Source organism: Pseudopodoces humilis, chromosome 1 (assembly GCF_049639895.1).
Source record: "Pseudopodoces humilis isolate 2021_Gansu_Grassland_sample_001 chromosome 1, ASM4963989v1, whole genome shotgun sequence".
NCBI lineage: Eukaryota > Metazoa > Chordata > Aves > Passeriformes > Paridae > Pseudopodoces > Pseudopodoces humilis.
Window position 1 is genome coordinate 90913931 of NC_142200.1, and position 20885 is coordinate 90934815.

Consider the following 20885-nt stretch of genomic DNA (forward strand, 5'->3'; position numbering starts at 1 on the left):
TGCCCCTGTTGTGTTTTTTTTTTTTTAACTAGTGGCCAAACCTACTTTTTTATTATATTTTGTATTAAGTTTTCATTTTGGTATTTTCTTACAGCTAGACAATTCCTCAGAAGGGCTGCTTTACAGCCTCCTCTAAGGCCTAACTGCGCTGTTCTTTCATAGCCAGTCTTTTCTGCCTCCAAGTTTTACAAAGCAACTCAAAAGCTTGTGTTATATTATTTTCATTAGGCCAGAGGAAATTTAAGCTAGTAACAATGGTTGAGAAGAATGGCATATAATTTTCAAGTATTACCAAATAACCATTTAAAGCTTTTCATGGAGTAAGTGTATTGTGAACACTGTTGGATCATGGTCCTGAAAAGCACAGACTACTAGCACAGATCACTGTAAGCATGTGCAAGTTTGGCTACATACTCAAAATGTTTAAAAGACAAGCTATGACAAATTCTAGTAACACAGACCTACATTGTTCTTTGAGAAAGGGATGTTGGGTGTTCATTTAGTCTAAGTCTGACTGCAGCTGCCTTAAGAGAAATATACTGCTTTGAAAGTTATTTCATCTACAAGTAGGTCTGAACCAGTGAAAGCATTACTGGGGGCAAGATTCACTGCTTTCCCTGAACCCTGTCATACGTGGTGAGCAGTCCAAAGTTTGTATCCTGAAGATGTGTTTTATTCCCCAAATGTCAACTTATTACACCTGATACTTCTTCTGAAAAATGACAGCTTCATTCTAAGAAAAACAAGCTTGAAAATAGAAATTAAATCCTACTTTTTAGCATAACGTACAAATCAGCAGATTTCATCATATTCCCCATAAAAATCAATCCTTCAAAAAACCAAGACAGTATCCAACTTTTTGTTGTTGGACAGTATCCAATCCTTTTGGCCCAGTTGTCTAACACTTAGATCAGAAATAAGTGAAATAGTGCAGTCCAGTGAATGAGATTAGGTGAAAAAGCAGGACAAGTTACATCATACTGCCATCCTCTTACACCCAGAAACTCTGAAGATCATCTGGTGCCAAAGCTGCTACTTGGAACAAGGCCAACATGGAGCTGGTTGCTTGGGACCCTGCCAGGCTGATGTCCAAACATCTCCACCAATGGGGATTCCACTGCTCCTCCAGGCCCCATTTCTGTGACCACCCACATGCTGAAGTTTCTTCCCCTAACAAATAACTGCAGTTTCCCTGGTGGCAACTTGTGTCTGTCACCTCCCATCCTCTCCCTGTGCACCTCCAAGCAGAGCCTGGCCCTGCCTTCCCCAAACTCTCCCACTTGGGAGCTGCAGACTGCAGGACGATCCCTCCTCACTCGTCACTTCTGCAGGCTGAACGGGCCCAGCTCTCTCTGCCTTCCCTCCTGCACCCTGAGCTCCAGCCCCCTCACCATCTTGGTGCCCCCGCACTGGACTCACTCCATGATGTCCATGCCTGCCCTAGGGAGCCCACAGCTGGACACTGCTGCCGAGGCCAGCTCACAGGTGCTGAACAGGGGTGCCAGTCACTTCCCTGGCCCCACACTTGCTGCAAGAGCCTCGAGTGCTGTCAGTGTTCCTTATCAGGAGCGGCCATTGCTGAATGGCCCTCCATGAGCTGTCTGCAAAGAACCATCTGGCCCTGCCCAGGCCCTTTTGGGCAAAGGTGCTTTGCAAGACACTGCTGTCCCCACCCTCACTGTTCAGTGGAGATACTCTGTTCCAAAAGCAGGATGCTGCTTCTGCTTTTGTTAACCTGTATGAGATTCCTGTCAGCCCCTTTCTTCTTGCATGTCAAGAATAAATGTTTAGACCTGTACTTTCCAGCATCTTGCTTTAATAAATACTTCTGAATTCAAAGGCAGGAGAAACATTTCTTTGCAGAAGGAAAACAAGACACTTGTCGGCATTCAAGGTGTTTCTTTTCTCAGCAACTGAAATATTGATTTTACTAAATTTCTTACTGCAAATTTTCAGTGTTCTGGTATCTTACAGATTTTTCCACTCTTCTCCCTCAATAACAACCATCAGAAGTAATTTCAGGAGTATTTTCAACTAGTCCAGTTGAAGCTACTGTATTATACTCAGCTTTCTGATTTGGTAACAAGGAAGATTAGAACTGCCCAAGTGGTCATGAGCCACCCTCTCTCTGAAACAGAAGAATTAATAATAAACTTTACTAGACTCACTATGCTGACATCCAGGGGCTTTATTTGTCCAGATTAAGTATGGGCCTCCAAAAGGGTTATTTTCAAGTACAGCTTAGCAATGGCTAATACAAACTCAGACAATTCTTAGATCTTGCTTTGTCATGTGCTTTTAACAGGGTAACACAGAAAGACAACAGACCCTATAAACCACCTGGTCAGGTCCAAGAAGGCTGTTAGTTTAGAGCTTCTGGAAAGAAAGTGGGATGGAATTTACAGCTGTCTTTGTAATTTCATCTTGGTTAGACATGCCTGACCACTATGCCATGGGTTACCACATAACTCTAAATGCATGTAACCTCTTTTCACTCCAAATTGCTGATCTCCTCCCCACTTGGCCCTTTCCATCTTCCTTCTCCTGCAAGGCCCATACACTGTTGCCACAAGTGCTCATAAGAACAGCTGTTTATACATGGAAATCATTCAGATTAACTTGTGGTTTTGCAAGTCACCAACCAAAATACTGAACTAAAGAAGATATATTAAAATACTTTAACTAAAGAAGAACTGATACATCGGATTGTAGGAATTATGCTGGAAGCAATCAAATCAAGATCTTAGGACTATTTTTTCTCTAGAATATAATGGTCAGGGCATTACCTTAAGCATCTGGAAGGTACACACCTGAACAATTTATTCAGTTACCTTTTATCCAGTGAACCCATTTCTATTTTTACGAGACTCTGTGAACAGGATTTAGATCCTTGATCAGATGTGCTTCTAAACCATCAGCATCAGGATAAGCAGGACATTTATTTACCTTTTTGTACTGTCTTGCAGCCTTTCTCCCAGTTGCAGAAAGAACTGGAATCTTGTATCAGCTGCAGCCAGACTGGTTTGGATTTGATAGGAAACAGGCATTTCTTCTCTATTGAGGCCTAACACCGACTTGTTAAGAGATTTAAACAAAGCATTTGAAGGATGTCAAGTTCATTTCCATTCCATCAGTGCAATTCCAAAGTGGCAAGTAATGCATTTATACAATAAATAGAAGTATGCTATCCTTTTCTAAGTTTTCACTAGACTTCAAACTATTTTAAAAATGTTTATACTTTGGAGTTGTGAATCTTAAAAACACTTCCTGATCCATATCATTAAAACTGGCTAGTACATTTACATAAAAATCAAAAGATCATTCAAGTATTTGTAAAACATCAAAACTAAATACAAGTAACTTTCTGCTCTTAAGACTGACTTGGAAATTTTTGACATTTTTAATTGCAAATTAAGAAGTGTTCTTTCTACTAAGACAGTTCAGAGACAAAAACCCACAAAAAAACAAAACAAAGCACAAATTAACCTCACAGAAGACATAAAATCCCAGTGCAAGGACACACATTTCAGCTATAGTGTCTTCTAAAGAAGAAAAGCCAATAGTTTCTAGCAGATGAGATAAAGACAAACAACCTTGTTCCTGTATAGGCTTTGTTTTTACTATACATGTAAACAAATGTTAGATTAAAACTGATTTACATTTTTGTGAAAGACATTTATTGAATACAAAAAATCCCCATTACATTCAGCCTTTTTATAAATGGTTACACGCAAAGAAATTCAAAAGAGTGTGTAAGATCAACAGTCTGACTGGCTGAACATTTTTGGAATTTAGATAATTTATGAACCCTTACTTCTCATCTGTACAATAATAAAATTCAAAAAAATACACTTTGTCTTTCCAGCAATACTAGTCAGAGGGATTCTGTGCTCATGGTGTGAATGGCAGCCCACACTTCGGCAGCTCTTAGTTTTATGATTTTAAGTGTAGGACTTCCCATGTTAGAAACAAGGTGTATGCAGAAGAGTAAACCTAAACAAAAAATTTATGCAAAGAGTTTGCTTTGATCCTAAAAGCTGCCAGCCAAAGTTCAAGACTGCAGGCTTACAAGTACCATTGTCCATACTGGGGCAATGAAGCTCAGGTTCAGAAAAGCGTTCCCACACAGAAGAGAGGTTAAACATATGTTCACATCAGTGCTGCCCAATTTGGAAGCCCTGTGGATTTCCAAAGCTATCAAGCCTCCAGCTCTTGGATAGCCACTTCTGAGATGCTAGGCCATCAGGTCAAGACACCAACATAAAAGATATTTTGCAAAGTGAACTTTAGAAATTTTCCTATTGCCTTTGGAGGGATTTTATTTACTACATCCAAGACATTGTTTCAATGTCTGTGGTCTCTGTATAAAGTTAAACTACAGGTTTAAATTAAATGAAACCTAAGCTCATTTTCATGAAACTTCTGCACACCACTTGTTATCACTGCGTCACTGCCTCACACTGACATTTCATGTCATAAATTCAAAGATACCAAGATTAAAAAACTGATTTGCACAAAAGAAATTTGAAATAACTTTATATACACAACAAAAAGCCTTTTAAAAGTACAAAAATAACACCTATATGCCAATTAGTTACCATGCTGTGATAGTTCTTTCAGTGCCTACACATGCAAGACTGATCTAGATTCAGAGTAGTTCTGTATCGGTAGAATTAATCAGAATATAGAAGAGATTAATACGTGACTAACTCTTCCTATTGTCAGAATTAATGTCTTCAAAATATCTTTGTAACCAATACTGCAATATTCCAGTCTCTGCATGTATATGTGTAGATAAGCAGCTTTCATCTTAGTCAATTTTAAAATCTCCTGTAGGCAGGTAATCCACGCTAAAAAGCTACGATGGCTTTAATGAATCTAGTTACACAATGCAATTCAAAATGTACAAAACTATAAAAAAGGGAACATTTACTGCCATGCATGAAACTTATGTATGTTCAACTAAAAATTGAATCAAATGCAGTTCTGTTTAAAAAAACAAAACAAAAAACCACACAAAGCAATTTACATTAACACTCAATATTAGATCAGCAGAATTAGCTCTGACTAAATACCACAAGGGTAAGACAACATTCCTTTTGCTGGTGCCTATCAGATCTTCAAATCCATGGAAACATAAGCCCAGGAATCTTCATTTCCCACAGTCAAATCAGGTCATGAAATCAACTGAAAAGAGAAATGTATTAGTTTTCTCCTTTTTCTCAATCCAATCACATATAACCTCTCCTTCTGTATCAAATTATCATGAAAATACACTCTCCTTTTGCTTTTGAAAAAAACCCAAAAACATCCCTAGAGCAGACAAATTGCTCTCTTATGCCTTTGCTGATAGTGACACAGGTATGCACAAGACATAGCAATTCTACATAGCCATGTATCAACATCTCTAAGTGAAGCTACATGAAAATGAAGTTACTTTATTAACTCCACTAAGTGAACCTCACTTCTACAGTTCCATTTTTATTTTTAGGGCAAGCAAAAGTAATGAAACCTGATTTTTTTTAACAAATTAGAAAGCTCAGATTGGACAATAAACCCTCTGTCATAAGTACAGTAGATAAGAGCTGATCTTCAGCACAACAAACTCAAAGGCAAGATCATCATATCATAACTGTACTACCAGGAGCACATAAAGAAAAGCTATCTGTCTTTATTCCCTTTTGCCTTAGCTGACAAGTCTGCAGAGCTTGTACAACCTCATGTGCTATTGTCTACAGATGTATGTGGCCAGTGCCTGAATAAGATTACATCTTGCAGCCGAGGTTGTAATTTAAAGCAAATTCATAGCTTTCAGAGTACAAATCATTAAAAACTATGATAATGTTAATTCAAGTTACGCTTACCAAACAAATACATGAGAGTAGTAGTGGCATGCTAAGAAAAGAATCTGAAGCAATTATTTTTTTAAAGAGGGAAACACAAGGGAAAAGGGAAACACAAGGGAAAAAAACCCTAATGAAACATCCAAGGTTTAGGGTTTAGGTGAGCACTAAATTTCCAGTATTATACAAGAAGCTATTCAAACTGTGTAAGAAGATGCCATACCAGGCTGAAGGAAAAAAAACCCCACCCCAACCCAGAATATTTTCTAAATTATCAGGTCTTTACCTCTTTGACTGTTTTTTTGATGAAGTCTTTTCTGTCAGATAAATCGTAACTAGGATATTTTTCATACACCTAAAAAAAGTAAAAACAAAACAAAAACACAAAACAAGCCTCAAATTACTTTCATTCAATGGATTGTATGAATAGAGGAAGCTTAAATGAAATTAGGGCAAAAACTGATGTTGGTACTTCTAGTACTACAACTGCTATAATGCCCTCTGCTAATAGAGAAAAACACAAGCTTATTTTCCTGTCCTTATTTGGACCACATAAATATTTAAATGCAGATACTCTTATGTTTGGTCACTGACTAAACTAGTACTATAATTTTTCACATCAACAAAGTGAAATGCCTAGCTTGCCAGGTCACACAAGTAAGAATTCTCCAATTTTTGTTTTAAATGCTCTCTTAAGTAGTCAGATAGCCCTGCATTAGTGTAGGAAGCTAAACAATTAATGTAAAATAAATAAGCCATGGTATTTGATAATAAGTAAAACTGTGATCCTTTCAAAAGACTAACAGAAGAGTCAATATATTAGTGCTATTGTACAACTACTCTTTGGTTAACAGTGTGGGAGAGGACCAAACAAACAAAAAACAGATGCCAACACTGACAACCAATTCAGACTATTTTATTTCAGCATACCAAAATTTCAGGCTTCAAGAATGACTATAAATATGAAAACAAGTTACATAGAGTTTTCTCATAAGTTCTGGTTTGGTTCTCTCAAGACAACTTCTTGAAATTACCAGGAAAACCAAACACATGAGTTAACCAGAAAATATCAAGGTAACTATATTTGTGTTTTTAGTCACTTTTCCCCCACCTTTCCCTTTTCTGGGCATATAGTTCCCACCTGTTCTGGCAATTGATTTCTTGCTGTATTGATTCCACTCACTAACTCAGCTGAGAACTATCCTGATAGATGCTGATAGGTGACAGCTGAATGTACTTATAAGGAGAACATATGAAGAATGACTGTGCAAAGTGAGCAGCAGAAATGAACAGAGCACAGGACACAGCTGTCCCCTATGGACAGCAGCAAACCTGCTGCACTGTCTAAACATGTCAGATATTTTCTCTGTCACACAAGGCACTTGGTTTGGAGGTAATACTGTCACTTCCCAGGTAGCTAATTTTAGTATTTCCCTTTTAATGCTGATATCAGTGTTGCATATCTGAAGATTAAAACTCTCATTGTTACAGCTATTAACAAGTAAATAAACCAATGCAAAACTATCTAGTTTCTGAACAACAGCGCAGAGTACAAGCCTCCATTTCTGAAATGATAAAAGGATGATAAAAGTCAGTTCACAAAAATCCACTACCTATGAAGACTGCAAAATTGTATTTACTTACCTCCTTACAGATCTGTTTCATTGTAACCTCCTCCAAGTTTGCATTGGCCAACAAATTCTTGACAGTTTCCTTCAGTTCTTCATCTGTGGGTGGTTTCTTCAGTTTTTTAATTAAAGGTTCATCATCTGAACTATCCTCAGATTCGCTTTCTAAATATGAAGAACAATTTGGATTGTAATAGGTTTTCAGTTTGTCCATTTTCTTCCTTCAAAATAGAAGCCATCAGAACTTCCCACAAACATCCAATCCAGATGTTTTCCTTCAAACCAGACATCTTGCTAGACCTGGTATCCATTTAAAAACAAAGCTAATGCTATCAATACTACATTTATTTATGAATTTGTGTAATTATTGATGAACCATCAGTTTAAATATCAACAAGAACTCTAAAAGGTATGGGACTAATTTAATCTATCAAACTAATGGAAAATACTTATTACAACAATTTAAATTCAGGCAATACATCCCTAAGAAAATAAAAAGTAATTATTTCCTTTAAAAAGGAGTTTGTGTTTCTTTTTTCCCCTAGGAGTGCTGTAGACTAGGATCTTGTAATTTTGCAATGTAATTTTGGAAACTTATTATCAAAAAGACCATGAGAACAAAAAAGGAGAACTTTGTAAATTGAGTTAAGGAGCACAGGACACTCCTACCATCTTTGCCAGCAGAAAAGGAATTAGACTGAATGACTCCAGTATCCACTCAGTTCCTCTACTGCCAACAAGATGAAATTCAGAGCAGATGCCAAACAAACTAGATAATGACCTTACAAAAATGACCTACTTAACGTTTTGATTTTTGTAGTGCAAACAGAAATGCAGTAGTAAATAAGAAATTATGAATATCTTATGCAACTTACAGGAAAAACACACATATAACATTTGTGTGTGTATATATATATATGTTGATGACAAAATAAGGTGTACACAGAACACAGCCACATTTAGAAATCAAACTGATAATACACTGAGTTAAGCACAGGCCAGTTGCTCTGCTGAGAAATAAGATTATGAAAGAAATTTAGCATAATTCTATGATTAAAAAGTTTACCTGCAGCGTTTCACAAAGCAATGACAAGAAGGGTAACTAATCTGACCTGATGCTTGTGCTGTAGCATGCATATGCCACTACCGGCATTAAATAGAGTACTTTGCAGTATGGATATAAACTGCATTAGTAACTTGGATATAAACTGCATTAGTAACTTAGACTACAATTGTGACAGACTTGGCTGCTATCGCAGAGTGTTACAGAATTTAAGGTGGGAAAGGAGCTCTGAAGATCATCTGGTACCAAAGCTGCTACTTGGAACAAGGCCAACATGGAGCTGGTTGCTTGGGACCGTGCCAGGCTGATGTCCAAACATCTCCACCAATGGGGATTCCACTGCTCCTCCAGGCCCCATTTCTGTGACCACCCACATGCTGAAGTTTCTTCCCCTAACAAATAACTGCAGTTTCCCTGGTGGCAACTTGTGTCTGTCACCTCCCATCCTCTCCCTGTGCACCTCCAAGCAGAGCCTGGCCCTGCCTTCCCCAAACTCTCCCACTTGGGAGCTGCAGACTGCAGGACGATCCCTCCTCACTCGTCACTTCTGCAGGCTGAACGGGCCCAGCTCTCTCTGCCTTCCCTCCTGCACCCTGAGCTCCAGCCCCCTCACCATCTTGGTGCCCCCGCACTGGACTCACTCCATGATGTCCACGCCTGCCCTAGGGAGCCCACAGCTGGACACTGCTGCCGAGGCCAGCTCACAGGTGCTGAACAGGGGTGCCAGTCACTTCCCTGGCCCCACACTTGCTGCAAGAGCTTTGAGTGCTGTCAGTGTTCCTTATCAGGAGCGGCCATTGCTGAATGGCCCTCCATGAGCTGTCTGCAAAGAACCATCTGGCCCTGCCCAGGCCCTTTTGGGCAAAGGTGCTTTGCAAAATACCACTGCTCCCAACCTCACTACTGCAATCTTTACAGAGCAATTAAGAAATTCAGTGTCTGTATCATGCACATTGTGAGATGTGAGAAAAACAACTGCAAAAGGACACATGGAGAAACCATATCTGTGTTAACAAAAAACCAGTATCAAGCTGCTGAACCAAAGACACACACATGGGATACACACTACTGGATCAATTACAAGATTTGCATAAAGCCACTATAGAGGCCCAAACAGAACTTTACCAATATTCTTCCAGCAAAATGGAGAACTTGGCTGATACTTTCAGTTTATATGCAAATAAAAACTATTCACATACACACAGCAGAAAATACATTAAATACACCCAAACCAACAGGTTTTTTTAATAAATACTGTTTCAAGGAAAGAAGCATCAAGTAGCAAACCAACAATTTACCAAATTCCATTTTCCTTCACAATACAGCGCAAAAGCTTCCTTTCTAATAAACATGCCAGTTAAGCTACAAGGCAATGCATGATGAAAGATTTAAAGCATTTACCTTTTCTAGAACTGTTCTGGTTTTTCTTAGTAGTGCTGCTGTCTGCCTTCTTGACATTTGCACCCTTCACAGCTTTCTTGGTTTTAGAAGCCATCTTTTTAGATTTTTCTCTTTTAGATGCTTTTCTAGGGGGCTACAAAAAGAAAATCATAAAATTAAAGTAATAGGTATTACTTGAACCTCTTCCATTAAGAGAAGTACATACCTCTTTTCCATAAAAGGAAAAATTTCCACTCTGAGCACAATTTACTCCAGCCACTTCATGCCTAAGTTTCCAACAGAGCTGGTACAGCAAAATAGATACACTGCCTACATCCAGTATATCAAAAGCTGTCATAACCCTAACTCTTAAAAAATACTGTAATCTTAAAGCTGTACAGAGATTTTCCATTTCACCAGGTCCTATTTTCAAACTAATCTGACAAACAAGTGCTTTTGTAATAATTACGATTTATTCCATACACCTAAACTTCAGTTTCTGAAGAATTCAGTCCGCTCAGACATTGCAGACATACCTAACTCCTACCTTCTGAAAGAAAGCAAAGATGACCCACTTAGATCAATGGAGTTTACTGCTATGCCTTTTTGTTTGTTAGAATTTTGTTTGGAGAGTTTTAGATTTTTGGGTTTTTTTAAAAATAACTTAGTTATTGGAAGAAAGACAACTCCTGCCACTGAAACAGATATTCCTCTCCTCAAAGCAGAAACCCTGTTTTCCTGAAAAAATTAACAGATATGTCAACTTCTAGTATTTCAGCTCTCTTTCAATTTGCCATTTAAAAGGAATGAAAAAGGCACAGTAAGAATTAAGGTTGTTTCATGGAGGCATAAAAATTCCCTTGAACCATCTTTTTACATTAAACCAAATACCTATCAAAATGACCCCAACAAAACAATCTGTTACATTAATTGCCTTTCAACAAAAGATTGCTACTGTTTCCTATAGCTCAGGCTATTAACACCGTGTTACACTTCCATTTCAACAGATAGAATGTAACCTAAGTAAAGAGTGGACTTTTATTACCACCAGGGGTTCCATAGTTTCCATAAAGAACTTGGGCACCAGCAGTTTGACTAATTGCACTTTGCCGCTGAGGTCTGATAAGGAGTAACGATTTTAAACCGAAGGAGGGTTGATTTAGAAGAAAAATAAGGAAGAATTTCTTTTACAATGAGGGTGTTGAAACACGGAAACAGGTTGTCCAGAGGGGTGGTGAATGCCCATCCCTGGAAACATTCCAGGCCAGGTTGAATAAGGCAACCTGATCCAGCTGAAGATGTCCCTGCTCATTGCAGGAGGATTGGACTAGATGATCTTTAAAAAGGTTCTTTCCAACCCAAACTATTCCATGATTTGATGCTTCCTGCCTAGTATGCAAAAAGTTTTAAAGAAAACACAAAATACAATGAGATTAAGACACTCCAGAGATTGCAGAGATCTTTTTAAGGCTGCCTACTATGTTGTGCTTACTTTAAGACACAAAACTTGAAGAGAGAGATTAAGATATAAAATCCAGGAGAAATATGGAAAAAAGATCCCAAACCAAAGCAGTGAGGTAGGTCAGTGACTCCTCCTGAACTCAAAGTTAAGTCCTAGGTATCATATCAAACACTGCATTATGAAATTACAAGTTATCACAAGATGATCTGAGAAATACAATAAATTACATTAGCAATCCTGGCTGCCTCAAAATTACACACAGCAAACAGTTTTATAAGGTGCATACATACACCCAAGCACCAGAACTTTTGCCTTTTATCTAAATGATTCTCTAAATTCAACACATGAAGAATTTAGTAAAACCTCTTAAAAATTGCAGATGTATTCCCTTCTTCAGCTAAACCTCACTCCCCAGTTCTGTGTTCCAAGAGTTACCAATTGAAAGCAATGACATAATGTTGAAGAACAAACAAAATAACTTATTACCTCATCTTCACTTTCTTTTTCTTCTGAAGACTCATCCTTTTCCTTTTTTTCATCTTCCTCACTACTGGATTCATCTGACAAGATCTCTGGGCACTTGGTGCGTTTTGCTTTTCTTGCTGTTCCAGAGCTACTCCGCTCTTTTTTGCCACCTTTGCTTTGTGGTTTTTTGGACTTTGGCAATGGCTGAGAGACAAGAGATGTGTGTAATCCAAGTAGGAATATAAAAGTAAATTTAAAAAAGATAAATTATTTCAAATCACATGAAAGAACAGTAAAAAACTATAGAGGTGCCTTAACATAACCCAGGGCTATTTTATATACTACACTTAAGCCATAATATTTTGCAGTAAACATTCACTAATGAGATAGAGCTGAGCAAAATGAAATTTCATTTCTAAGATAAGTGCACCCCTTCCCTAAGAAAACAAATCTTCAAAGGTTAGAGAAGGGAAGCAAGAAAGGTTCATTCTTTTACCTACCAAGCCTTTCTTGTTCTTTTACCTACCAAGCCTTTTCTTCTGGTAACAAATCAGTTAATGACTCAGAAGACTCAAAGGCAGAAATTTTGTCACTTCTTATGCAAACCTGCATTTTGCTGTAACTCAGTACCTGTGTCCCTAAAGCTGCATGCTGACCCCATCATTTATTCACATCACTTTCCAGTGTTTGTTTGGAATAGATTTAATTTCCTGAGCAATAGTGCAACTATTTTAGTATTACTTTTAGATTAAAAACTGAAGTCCAAGAAGATTAACAACAGAGTTTAGCAGTCCTGGCAATTGCACTCTGAATCTAGTGCACTGGCTAAATCCAAGCTTTTGTACCCTGCAACAAATTCCATTTGGTGATGTGATAACATACTTTTGTGAAATACAGCAAACAGAGGCAACATCTGACACTTGATTTTCCCATCCTTTCATGTATCTATTCTCCTCCACCCACAAAGCAGAGGATAATTGGCATTTGGGAATCGATATCCTAATGAGCTCCATGTGTTCATGCACTAACAGTGTCTAATGGGGACACCCACAAGTAAACAGAATTTCTATTTAAGTTGTCACCCCATTACGGATGCCTGCAGTAGTAGAACTACTCTCTTTCAAGAAGTCATTCCTACTTCAGTAAGTTAGAACAGTAATTATATTATTACTGGAAACAAGCAAACAATGAGCAATAGAGAACAGATGCACTTTCCATCAGAACAGAGCTATAAGAGCAAGCATAACAACCTGCATCTTACCTTGCCAGAAGATTTTGGATGCATTAGGAAGTTTAATATTCTGGTTACGAGCTCACTGTTAACTCCTGATCTTTCCAAGTCAAGAACTTCACAGATACTTTTCAACATTGCATTTCTAAATCTGTAGGGGAAAAAAAAAAAAAAAAAAAGAAAATAAGAAGAGATTCAGTATCACATCCTAAACAGTCAACACCTGACTGCTAGAAGCTGCTGTCTGGTTTGTGTCTGCCACCTGACAATATATATATACACACAGTCAACTACATTTCCAGACTTATCAATGATTAAGCAAAGAATCGCCACCATATTACATAAAGCAAAATAAAACAGAATTCCCAAATCTGCATGTCTGTATAACAGGATATTTAAAAAAAGTTAAGGAACCATAGTAAAAAAAGTATTACATTCTTTATGATGTATAGCCTGAATAGTAAGGTTCTGCAAAATACATGTTGACCTTTGCTCATCTTTTTCAATGCTGCTAAAATATGACATGCAAGTGTAAAGTCTGGGCAGAAATCAACCACAGAGGCAGAACAAATTAACAAACTGATCAACAGTTTGTGTTCCACACAGCTACAAACAGCAGCAGAAGCTACCACAGTAATGCAAGCATACAGGGCTCTGCACCTTCATATGCAACCCAATGCAATCAGGTTTCAGAATATTTGCTGAAGACTAAACTAGCAGTTGTTTCATATAGAAAATAAGAAAAGAAAAGGTGCAAAATTACTTTACTTTGCACCCTTTTTTGATAGGGGGAATTATCCAATTAAACCTTTGGGAAAAAGTCAAAACTCCCATTAGGAGGTAAGAGTTTGTCTTGTAGATTCCCATGTATTTGGCAAACTGTACTCCTGGAAAACTGCCTATCTGAAGAAGAAAGACTTGGAAAATCCAAGTTCTGGAAGCCTTTCCACTACCAGCAAACAGGAACTAAAAAAACCACCCAGTTTTAGAATATATTTTGTAGATGTTATTAGTTCTTTCATTTGTTACAACTACCTACACAAATATGCAAGGGCATTTTAAACCTTTTCAGTCCAGCCAAAACTAAGTTGCAGCAGCTTCTCCTATTGATGGAAAAGCGACTTATGAAGGGAGACAGTAAAAAAGAAAAAAAAAAAGTTTGTGAGATTAGTTGCTAGAGCAATTCTTGTATGTTTAGTATATAATACTCATAGATGCCTTTGATTCTAAAGGAGGAAGGTTTTGAGGCATAGAAGGATGCAGGTTTGCACCATGAATAAAGTGCAATGTGTTCACAACACTATGCTTGCCCCGGGGAAATAACGCTTTCCTCTCCCTTGGTAGAAGAATCTGCTAGTTAGCATGCAACAGTTAAAATCAGGAATGTAGGAATTGCGAATAAAATGTTCACAATTTAACTCTTAATACATTTCAAGCTGTCTTAAGATACCAGTTTGTGTGATTAAAATGAACTCAGAAAAAAAATTGCAGAGCTCTAGTAAACAGCCACCTGTCTTACAGTTTAATGTTAATCTCAAGTAAAATTGTGGATGGAAAAAAGAAAAAATAGATTGCATAGCATGAGTCAAGCTATGTTAAGTATCAAGAGATCATTACTTTTTTAACATTTCTTCCTTCTTTTTATATTGGTCACTTCCTTTTTCAAATGGAAACCCACTGAACTGACCCACATTCTTCTTTAGGGATGCAACCTAGAACAGAGGACACAGATTACTTTTCATTGCAAGCAGTTTAAACTATTTCATCTGACTACAATTGTTAACCTTTCATACAAGAAAATCTGTTCTAGCATTTAGCTTTCTGTAGACAAAGCTACACCTTTTAGGTTATAATCTACATGGATTATGCTTTATCTTATGATAGACAAACTACAATAATTAAGTTCAATTTCTTGTGACTGTGGTACTTTTAATAACTTACTAGACGAAGTCACTTGCAGTTTCAAGCTCACTTAGAATGTACTGCATGATGATTTACAGGTTTGCAAAACTACAACTTTATGAAGCCTGTTGCATGCTTTGTATCATGTAATTTGTTACAAAATAGGGAATTTTATTTTTTATTCTATAATCTGCTAAAGTAGATTTGCTTTACTAGCTATTCTGAAGTCTTACATAATTCCATGACTATATTTTTGAACCTCTTATTTAGTAGGACCAATATCTGCATTTATGTACCACCCAATCTACAACTGCTATCATTACACCTGGTGTCTGATCTGGATTGAACTTCCATTCCAATAGCCCTTATAAATGGAAAATTGCTCCCATCACGATCACAAATGTACTTTTTGTAATTTTACCAAAGCTGAGCTCCTTTTCCAAAGAGCTTTGTCCATCACCTAAAGAAAATTTGCAGGTGGTACTGGTATGTTTTATTAAAAATGTTAAGTACAACTAAAAGCACATACAAATATGTCCATACAAGACAAGATCTGATCTTCATTACCTCAAACAGCATTCTGAGTTCCCAAAAACTCTGACTAAATACAATTTCGACTGAAACCGTACTGATATATTTTTTTCTAAATACTTGTGGCAACAGATCATTCTTTGACATTTAAACAAGCATTCCATCAGAAGCAGTGGTCTAAGAAATTAGATCTAGTATATTATATATATTATATAGATATAATTACATCTGTATACTAGTACTATTTAATTTCTGGTTTCTGTGCCAGCTGTTCAAGTCTCCAAAATACATAAAGATATTAAAAAAGTTCCAATAGTTACAGTAAACGTATAGAAATAGTACAATTTAATCTGCCTCAATTTCACATTTTGCTTCCATTAGCAAGGAAAATGGGTCATATTTACTCTGAAATTTAAGGCACAATCAGTGATACATAAACCACTCCAAGAAAGACTTGTCATTACATTTTAAGTGTCATCCTTAAATACAAAATGGACAATATTTTAATTATCTTAGGAAAACTGTTATATATAAAATCTTAGTAGAGATTTTTATCACTTTTATTTTTCTACTGCTTACTGCAAACTAAGAGAAAAATAGCAGAAAAGCAGCAATGTATTAACACATGCAGTATTTTGAGTGTCACCTGCATGTCAGCAGCTTTTAGCATGTGAACCGTAAATTATTTCCAACTCATCCTTGTAAGGTAATCTAACATTCCACCATTAAAGAAAAAAAAATCAAATCTACATTCAAGAGACTTTTGATTTAGTACACCCTGCCACAGGATTTTTATAGGGAGAGAGTTTATAGGAGTTAAAAGGAGGAAGCTTATTTAACTGGTCCTGCAAATACCCACTTTCTAAGCAGCTTGTAATAAATAGCACTCAAGAAATAGATCCATATGTGCAAATGTAAAAAACTGCACTACATTTTCACTATACATGAGAACTAATGGATATAAGATCGAAATTCTTACAGTGCCTGGTCTGTTGTAGAGGAGTTTGTGCAGGTTCCTAAGTTCGTCTGTTTTCTTTTTACTCAGAAAGAACTGTATCCTCTCAATTTCACAGAGTTTTTGTCCTTTTCCTGAAACAATTAAAATCATTTATGCTATGCATCACATTTGTAGTTACCTATGTGTTTGTAACTTAAAGTTTCTACTTTTTAAAAAAAAAAAAAAGCAAAGAATTTCCATAAAAACATAACTAGACATTATAATAGGTCACACATTAAGCAGGCCTTTTCCTATCACTTAGGCATCCTGACAGGCTTTTTACCTGCCTTACTTGATACTACTTAGATCAGGGTACAAGGATTTTGCATTTCTTTCTATTCTGGCTGCTCCTGCCTTTGTTAGGAGTGGTGAGGTACTGAAGATCCTATTCCAAGTAAGTTTAAACATCATGTAACTTTTACAGTTTAAACTGATGCTACAGAATAAAAGACTTTCCATATTTTATAGCATTATTATTTTTAAAGGGATCATGACTCATAAATTAGGTCTCACCTACAACAAATCAGTAATTTCATCTTTTTAAAGTTTTCATTATCATTCCTAACACTCACAATTCGTATGTGAGAAGTCAAGCTTACCTGGTGTAACTGTAAAAGGTTCCTTCTGCAGTGAGGAAACTTGCATGGTCAGTCGGTCAACCTTCTTCTTCTCTCTTTTTCCTTCAACAATGAGACTCTTCTCTGCAAAAGACAGCTTCCTTAAACACAATGTTCTTCATTGCAGATCTGACTGAAGTGACAGGCAACACAACACTGACTCTTTGAAATAGCAAATCAAAAATGGATGATGATATAACCAGGTACTATAACACTTTCAAACCTTTGGCTAATAAGCCAGCGTGATTTTATAGAGCTGCATGTACATAACTAGAAGTCTCTCCAGTTCTTCACCACAATCCTGTATCCAAGGAAACCTTGAAGACAAGACTGGGCATTTCCTAAAGGTAACTTCACTGTAATGGAGACTGTAGGACTATGTGTTTTCAGAAACAAATCCTTCTTTCCTTTCACTGCCTTTTTCAGATACAAAACTGACCTTGTTTGCACATTCTCTTTGGATGCTGCACTCTGTATGCACACAGCTCCATGCACAGCACTATGAAGAATACTACCACCAGATAGGCAAAAGCAGGGTCCAGGATGCCAGCACACAATATGTTTTCCACTACTGGACTGGAGAAACCACACATTTCAGCAGGAGAGGCAGAAGCACAAGTGCAGTGGGACTGTACTACACATCCCAGGGTACAGAGAGAAGCACTCCGCAGGGCACAATACAAGTGTCACTAATACTGCAAGAATATTATTCCCAGTAATTCTGGTACTGCTTACTAATGAATATATTTAGATTGTTTTACATATACCCAGCACATCACTAATTTAATGATACCACTCCGAAGAAAAAGCTAACGCTTCAGCTGAACATTTCATACTGAAATACTTGACACCTCAAGTAATACCATCCTTAGAGCTAAACAGATGGGCTGTCCTGGCTTTAACATCTGAAAGCCGCTTCAAAACTTGCATGAACATAATCAAAACCAGAGCAAAAAGAATTTTTTTTCTGAAAATCCAATGACAATTACTCTGCTGTTTTCCAAACAGCATAATCTGTCTTCTTTCTACTGCCTTTCCTAAAGACAAACATCATCTCTTTCAAGGATCCAAGAGCATCAATGACTTGGTTTTCACTGTGCCACATTACAGCCATATTTCCAAGAATGCTTTCCTTTTGAAAACAGATGCCTGGAGACTTCATAATAGAAATTAACATTTTTGCATAGTAGTTCCCCCCATCTTGTTTTGTTCTCCTTGACTACCTCCAATTACATACCCCAACAAAAAAACCTGCCTTGCTTCCCCATCCTATCATATTGCTGCAATTTTTTATATACCAAAATTAGTCTAAAGGAATTTCTACTGACCCAGTATAATTACATTTGGATACACAGAAAATTAATTCACTGTAGTTAAGCAAAAACATTCATATTGTTTCCAAAAATACTGCACACTTAGAAGTTTTTCTTTGGCAAACACAGATCACTTCAGAGTGTTACTGGCAAAAAATAATTTGATAAAGGACAATATCTCCTACAATCATCAAAAAATTTATACAACAAAAAATCCCTAGTATAGAAGTCCAGGATGCTGGCAATTCCTTCAATCTTTACTGAGATAAATCAGCACCACTGTTTTTAGCATTGCCTGATATAGTCTACTGGGAAGCTATTATGACCCACGAGACAGATGCACTATGGCATCTCCTCAATAATTGTACAATTAGCCAAAATCACAGCAGACTGCATTCAATAGCTTGGCATTTATTAAAGAACAACTTATTCAACAGAAAAACAAGTACCCTTTTCTTCTTCCTCCTCCTCCTCTTCTTCATCTTCATCACTTTCCTCAGCTTTGTTTTCAGTTTCAGGTTGTTTCTCATCTGTTTTTTCTGACATTGTATCTTCTTTTGAGGAATCAACAGAAGACATGGTGTATGCTTCTATAGAAAAGAGTCAGAGGAAACCATCATCAGTAAAACAACATCCATGAAAAGCACAGGAATCTTGCTTAAAAAAATTATCTTCTTGTGCAGCAGAAGCAGTGTGCTGGTACTCTCTGATTGTTGACATTGTCTAATCACTATGGTGCCTGACATATACACAATACACACAACTTTTCAGAACTTGTTGCCATCCATTCTGCAACTAGTCTGGCTAAGAACACTCTAAAAGGTTATAAATTCTATTCACACACGTCTTCAAGCTGCTTTTGTGAAACATTCGGAAACACCCACTCAAAGCAGCTGATACTGTTATCTATTAAAAACTGCAGTGTTTTAAGATATCAGCATTTTACTGCACCCTGCTATAAACTTAATACTTATTTTTAATCATGGTTAACTATGCATGCAAGTTTCCTAGTAACTTAAACAGGTTACTTGCTTAGGTGGGAAATGGGAACAGAAACATTAAAAAAAGAAAAAAAAACTTGCAAGCAATTCAAGGAAGAATTAACACTGCTTTCATAACCCAGACAGCTGCTGCATCTTTGGTCATGAAAATACTTCCTGTTTTAATTTGTAGATCTACAACAAAAAAGAATAAATGCTTCATATTTAGCATATTCAAGAGTTTTTCTTAGCATCTGAATATGTAAACTATATGTAAACTTTAAAAATAAAATATCTTAGTTATGCATGTACCATTTCCCTACTAACAGAAAACATCTATCCAATAGAGCAAGATAACCATATGTCTCATTTTTAAAAATTTTAGCTTTCAAAAATTTTCACCGTTTAGATCTGGAACAGAATTTCACAAAATTAACCATTTTCTTTTTGCAATACTAAAGCCAGTACAAGAGATCAGGTGCAATAAGTAACATTTAGATCTGCTGCTTATATGAAGCATTAGCAGTTGCCAGAGATCAGTCGTCTTCCAAATGACAGAAAACATGAGTTAATATTTATTACCAACAGTACGAGGAAAAGTAAAGTTTCCTGGCTAAATCACGAGAGAAAAATCTATCTTTCAGGGTAATACTACCAGTATTTCATTTGTAGTAAGTAATCTGGTATTTTCACGGCAATTACTGACTTCTACTTGAAGTCATGAGTAAAAGGAAGAGAAGCACTACACACTGTCTTTCCTTCCCCTTTCAAAGGTTACAGAAGAGAGAAAGTTAGAGACTTCTTAGCTTTCCACCACCTAGGTTCGGGACGACGTTTTGCTTAGGGGAAAAAGGGATTCACCTCTACCGGGAGAGGGTCTCCCGCCCTCGCCTGGGGCTTTTTAGACGGGGACTCTCCACCTGTCCCCTCTTCCCGGTTTGTAAGCCGGATGCCGGGGCAAAGCCGACGGCGATGCGCAGCGCCCGGTGGCGCCGGCAGCCAAGGCGCCATCGCGTCCCCGCCGGACGCAGGACCGCTCCGCCCGCTCCCGCCGCAGGACACCGCAGCACCCAGGAAACACCTCGGGCAGGGGCCGGGACGGAGGCAGCCCCGGTGACAAGCGCCCCGCACACGGCGCGTCCCCGGGGCGGGTCGGACGACCGGCGCCGCGGCGGCTGCGTTTCATTTTTCTTCGTCAGAATCCGTCCCTGCTTGGCCCGGGCGCGGCGAGGCGGGACCGCTCTCGGGCGCCGTTACGGCCATGGCGGCGGGACCCACCTCAGCTCGAGCCCCGGCTCCCGGCTCCCTCCTCAGGCGCGGCGGCAGCAGCTGAAGGCGACAGCTGCTGCTGGACGAGGCGGGTCCGGGCGCAGCGACACACACACGCACCGCCGCGGCGCAGCCCCACAGCCGCCAGGCACTCTTTCCCTCTCCTTCTCCCTCTTCCCTCCCTCCCGGAATCAACAAGGTTTT

The 20885-nt window shown here is 38.0% G+C and overlaps 1 protein-coding gene across 2 annotated transcripts; it reads right to left on the reverse strand.

The window, feature by feature from the left end:
- Positions 1-3594: 3594 nt before the first annotated feature.
- DEK (DEK proto-oncogene) lies at positions 3595-20885 on the reverse strand. 2 transcript variants are annotated; one of them, XM_005525255.3, is made up of 11 exons: positions 20691-20885; positions 18882-19022; positions 17102-17203; positions 16485-16594; positions 14690-14784; positions 13103-13223; positions 11863-12045; positions 9936-10068; positions 7488-7636; positions 6130-6198; positions 3595-5187 (listed from the first exon to the last, which is right to left on the reverse strand). In XM_005525255.3, exons 2-11 carry the CDS (start codon positions 19009-19011, stop codon positions 5176-5178), a joined length of 1104 nt encoding a protein of 367 aa, XP_005525312.1. In that variant the 5' UTR covers positions 19012-19022; positions 20691-20885; the 3' UTR covers positions 3595-5175. The 2 variants fall into 2 exon arrangements, with proteins under 2 accessions (XP_005525312.1, XP_087921361.1); XM_088065235.1 differs by lacking the exon at positions 3595-5187 and having other exon boundaries at positions 6118-6198.

Excerpts from the sequence above, each read along its gene's own strand:
- DEK (XM_005525255.3), bottom strand. The coding sequence starts at position 19,011 with ATGTCTTCTGTTGATTCCTCAAAAGAAGATACAATGTCAGAAAAAACA. Across the intron at positions 14,785-16,484 it reads TCTACAACAGACCAGGCACT|GTTGCATCCCTAAAGAAGAA; the intron begins GTAAGAATTTCG and ends CCTCTGTTCTAG. Across the intron at positions 7,637-9,935 it reads CCAGAACAGTTCTAGAAAAG|AAAGCGAATCTGAGGATAGT; the intron begins GTAAATGCTTTA and ends CTTCATATTTAG.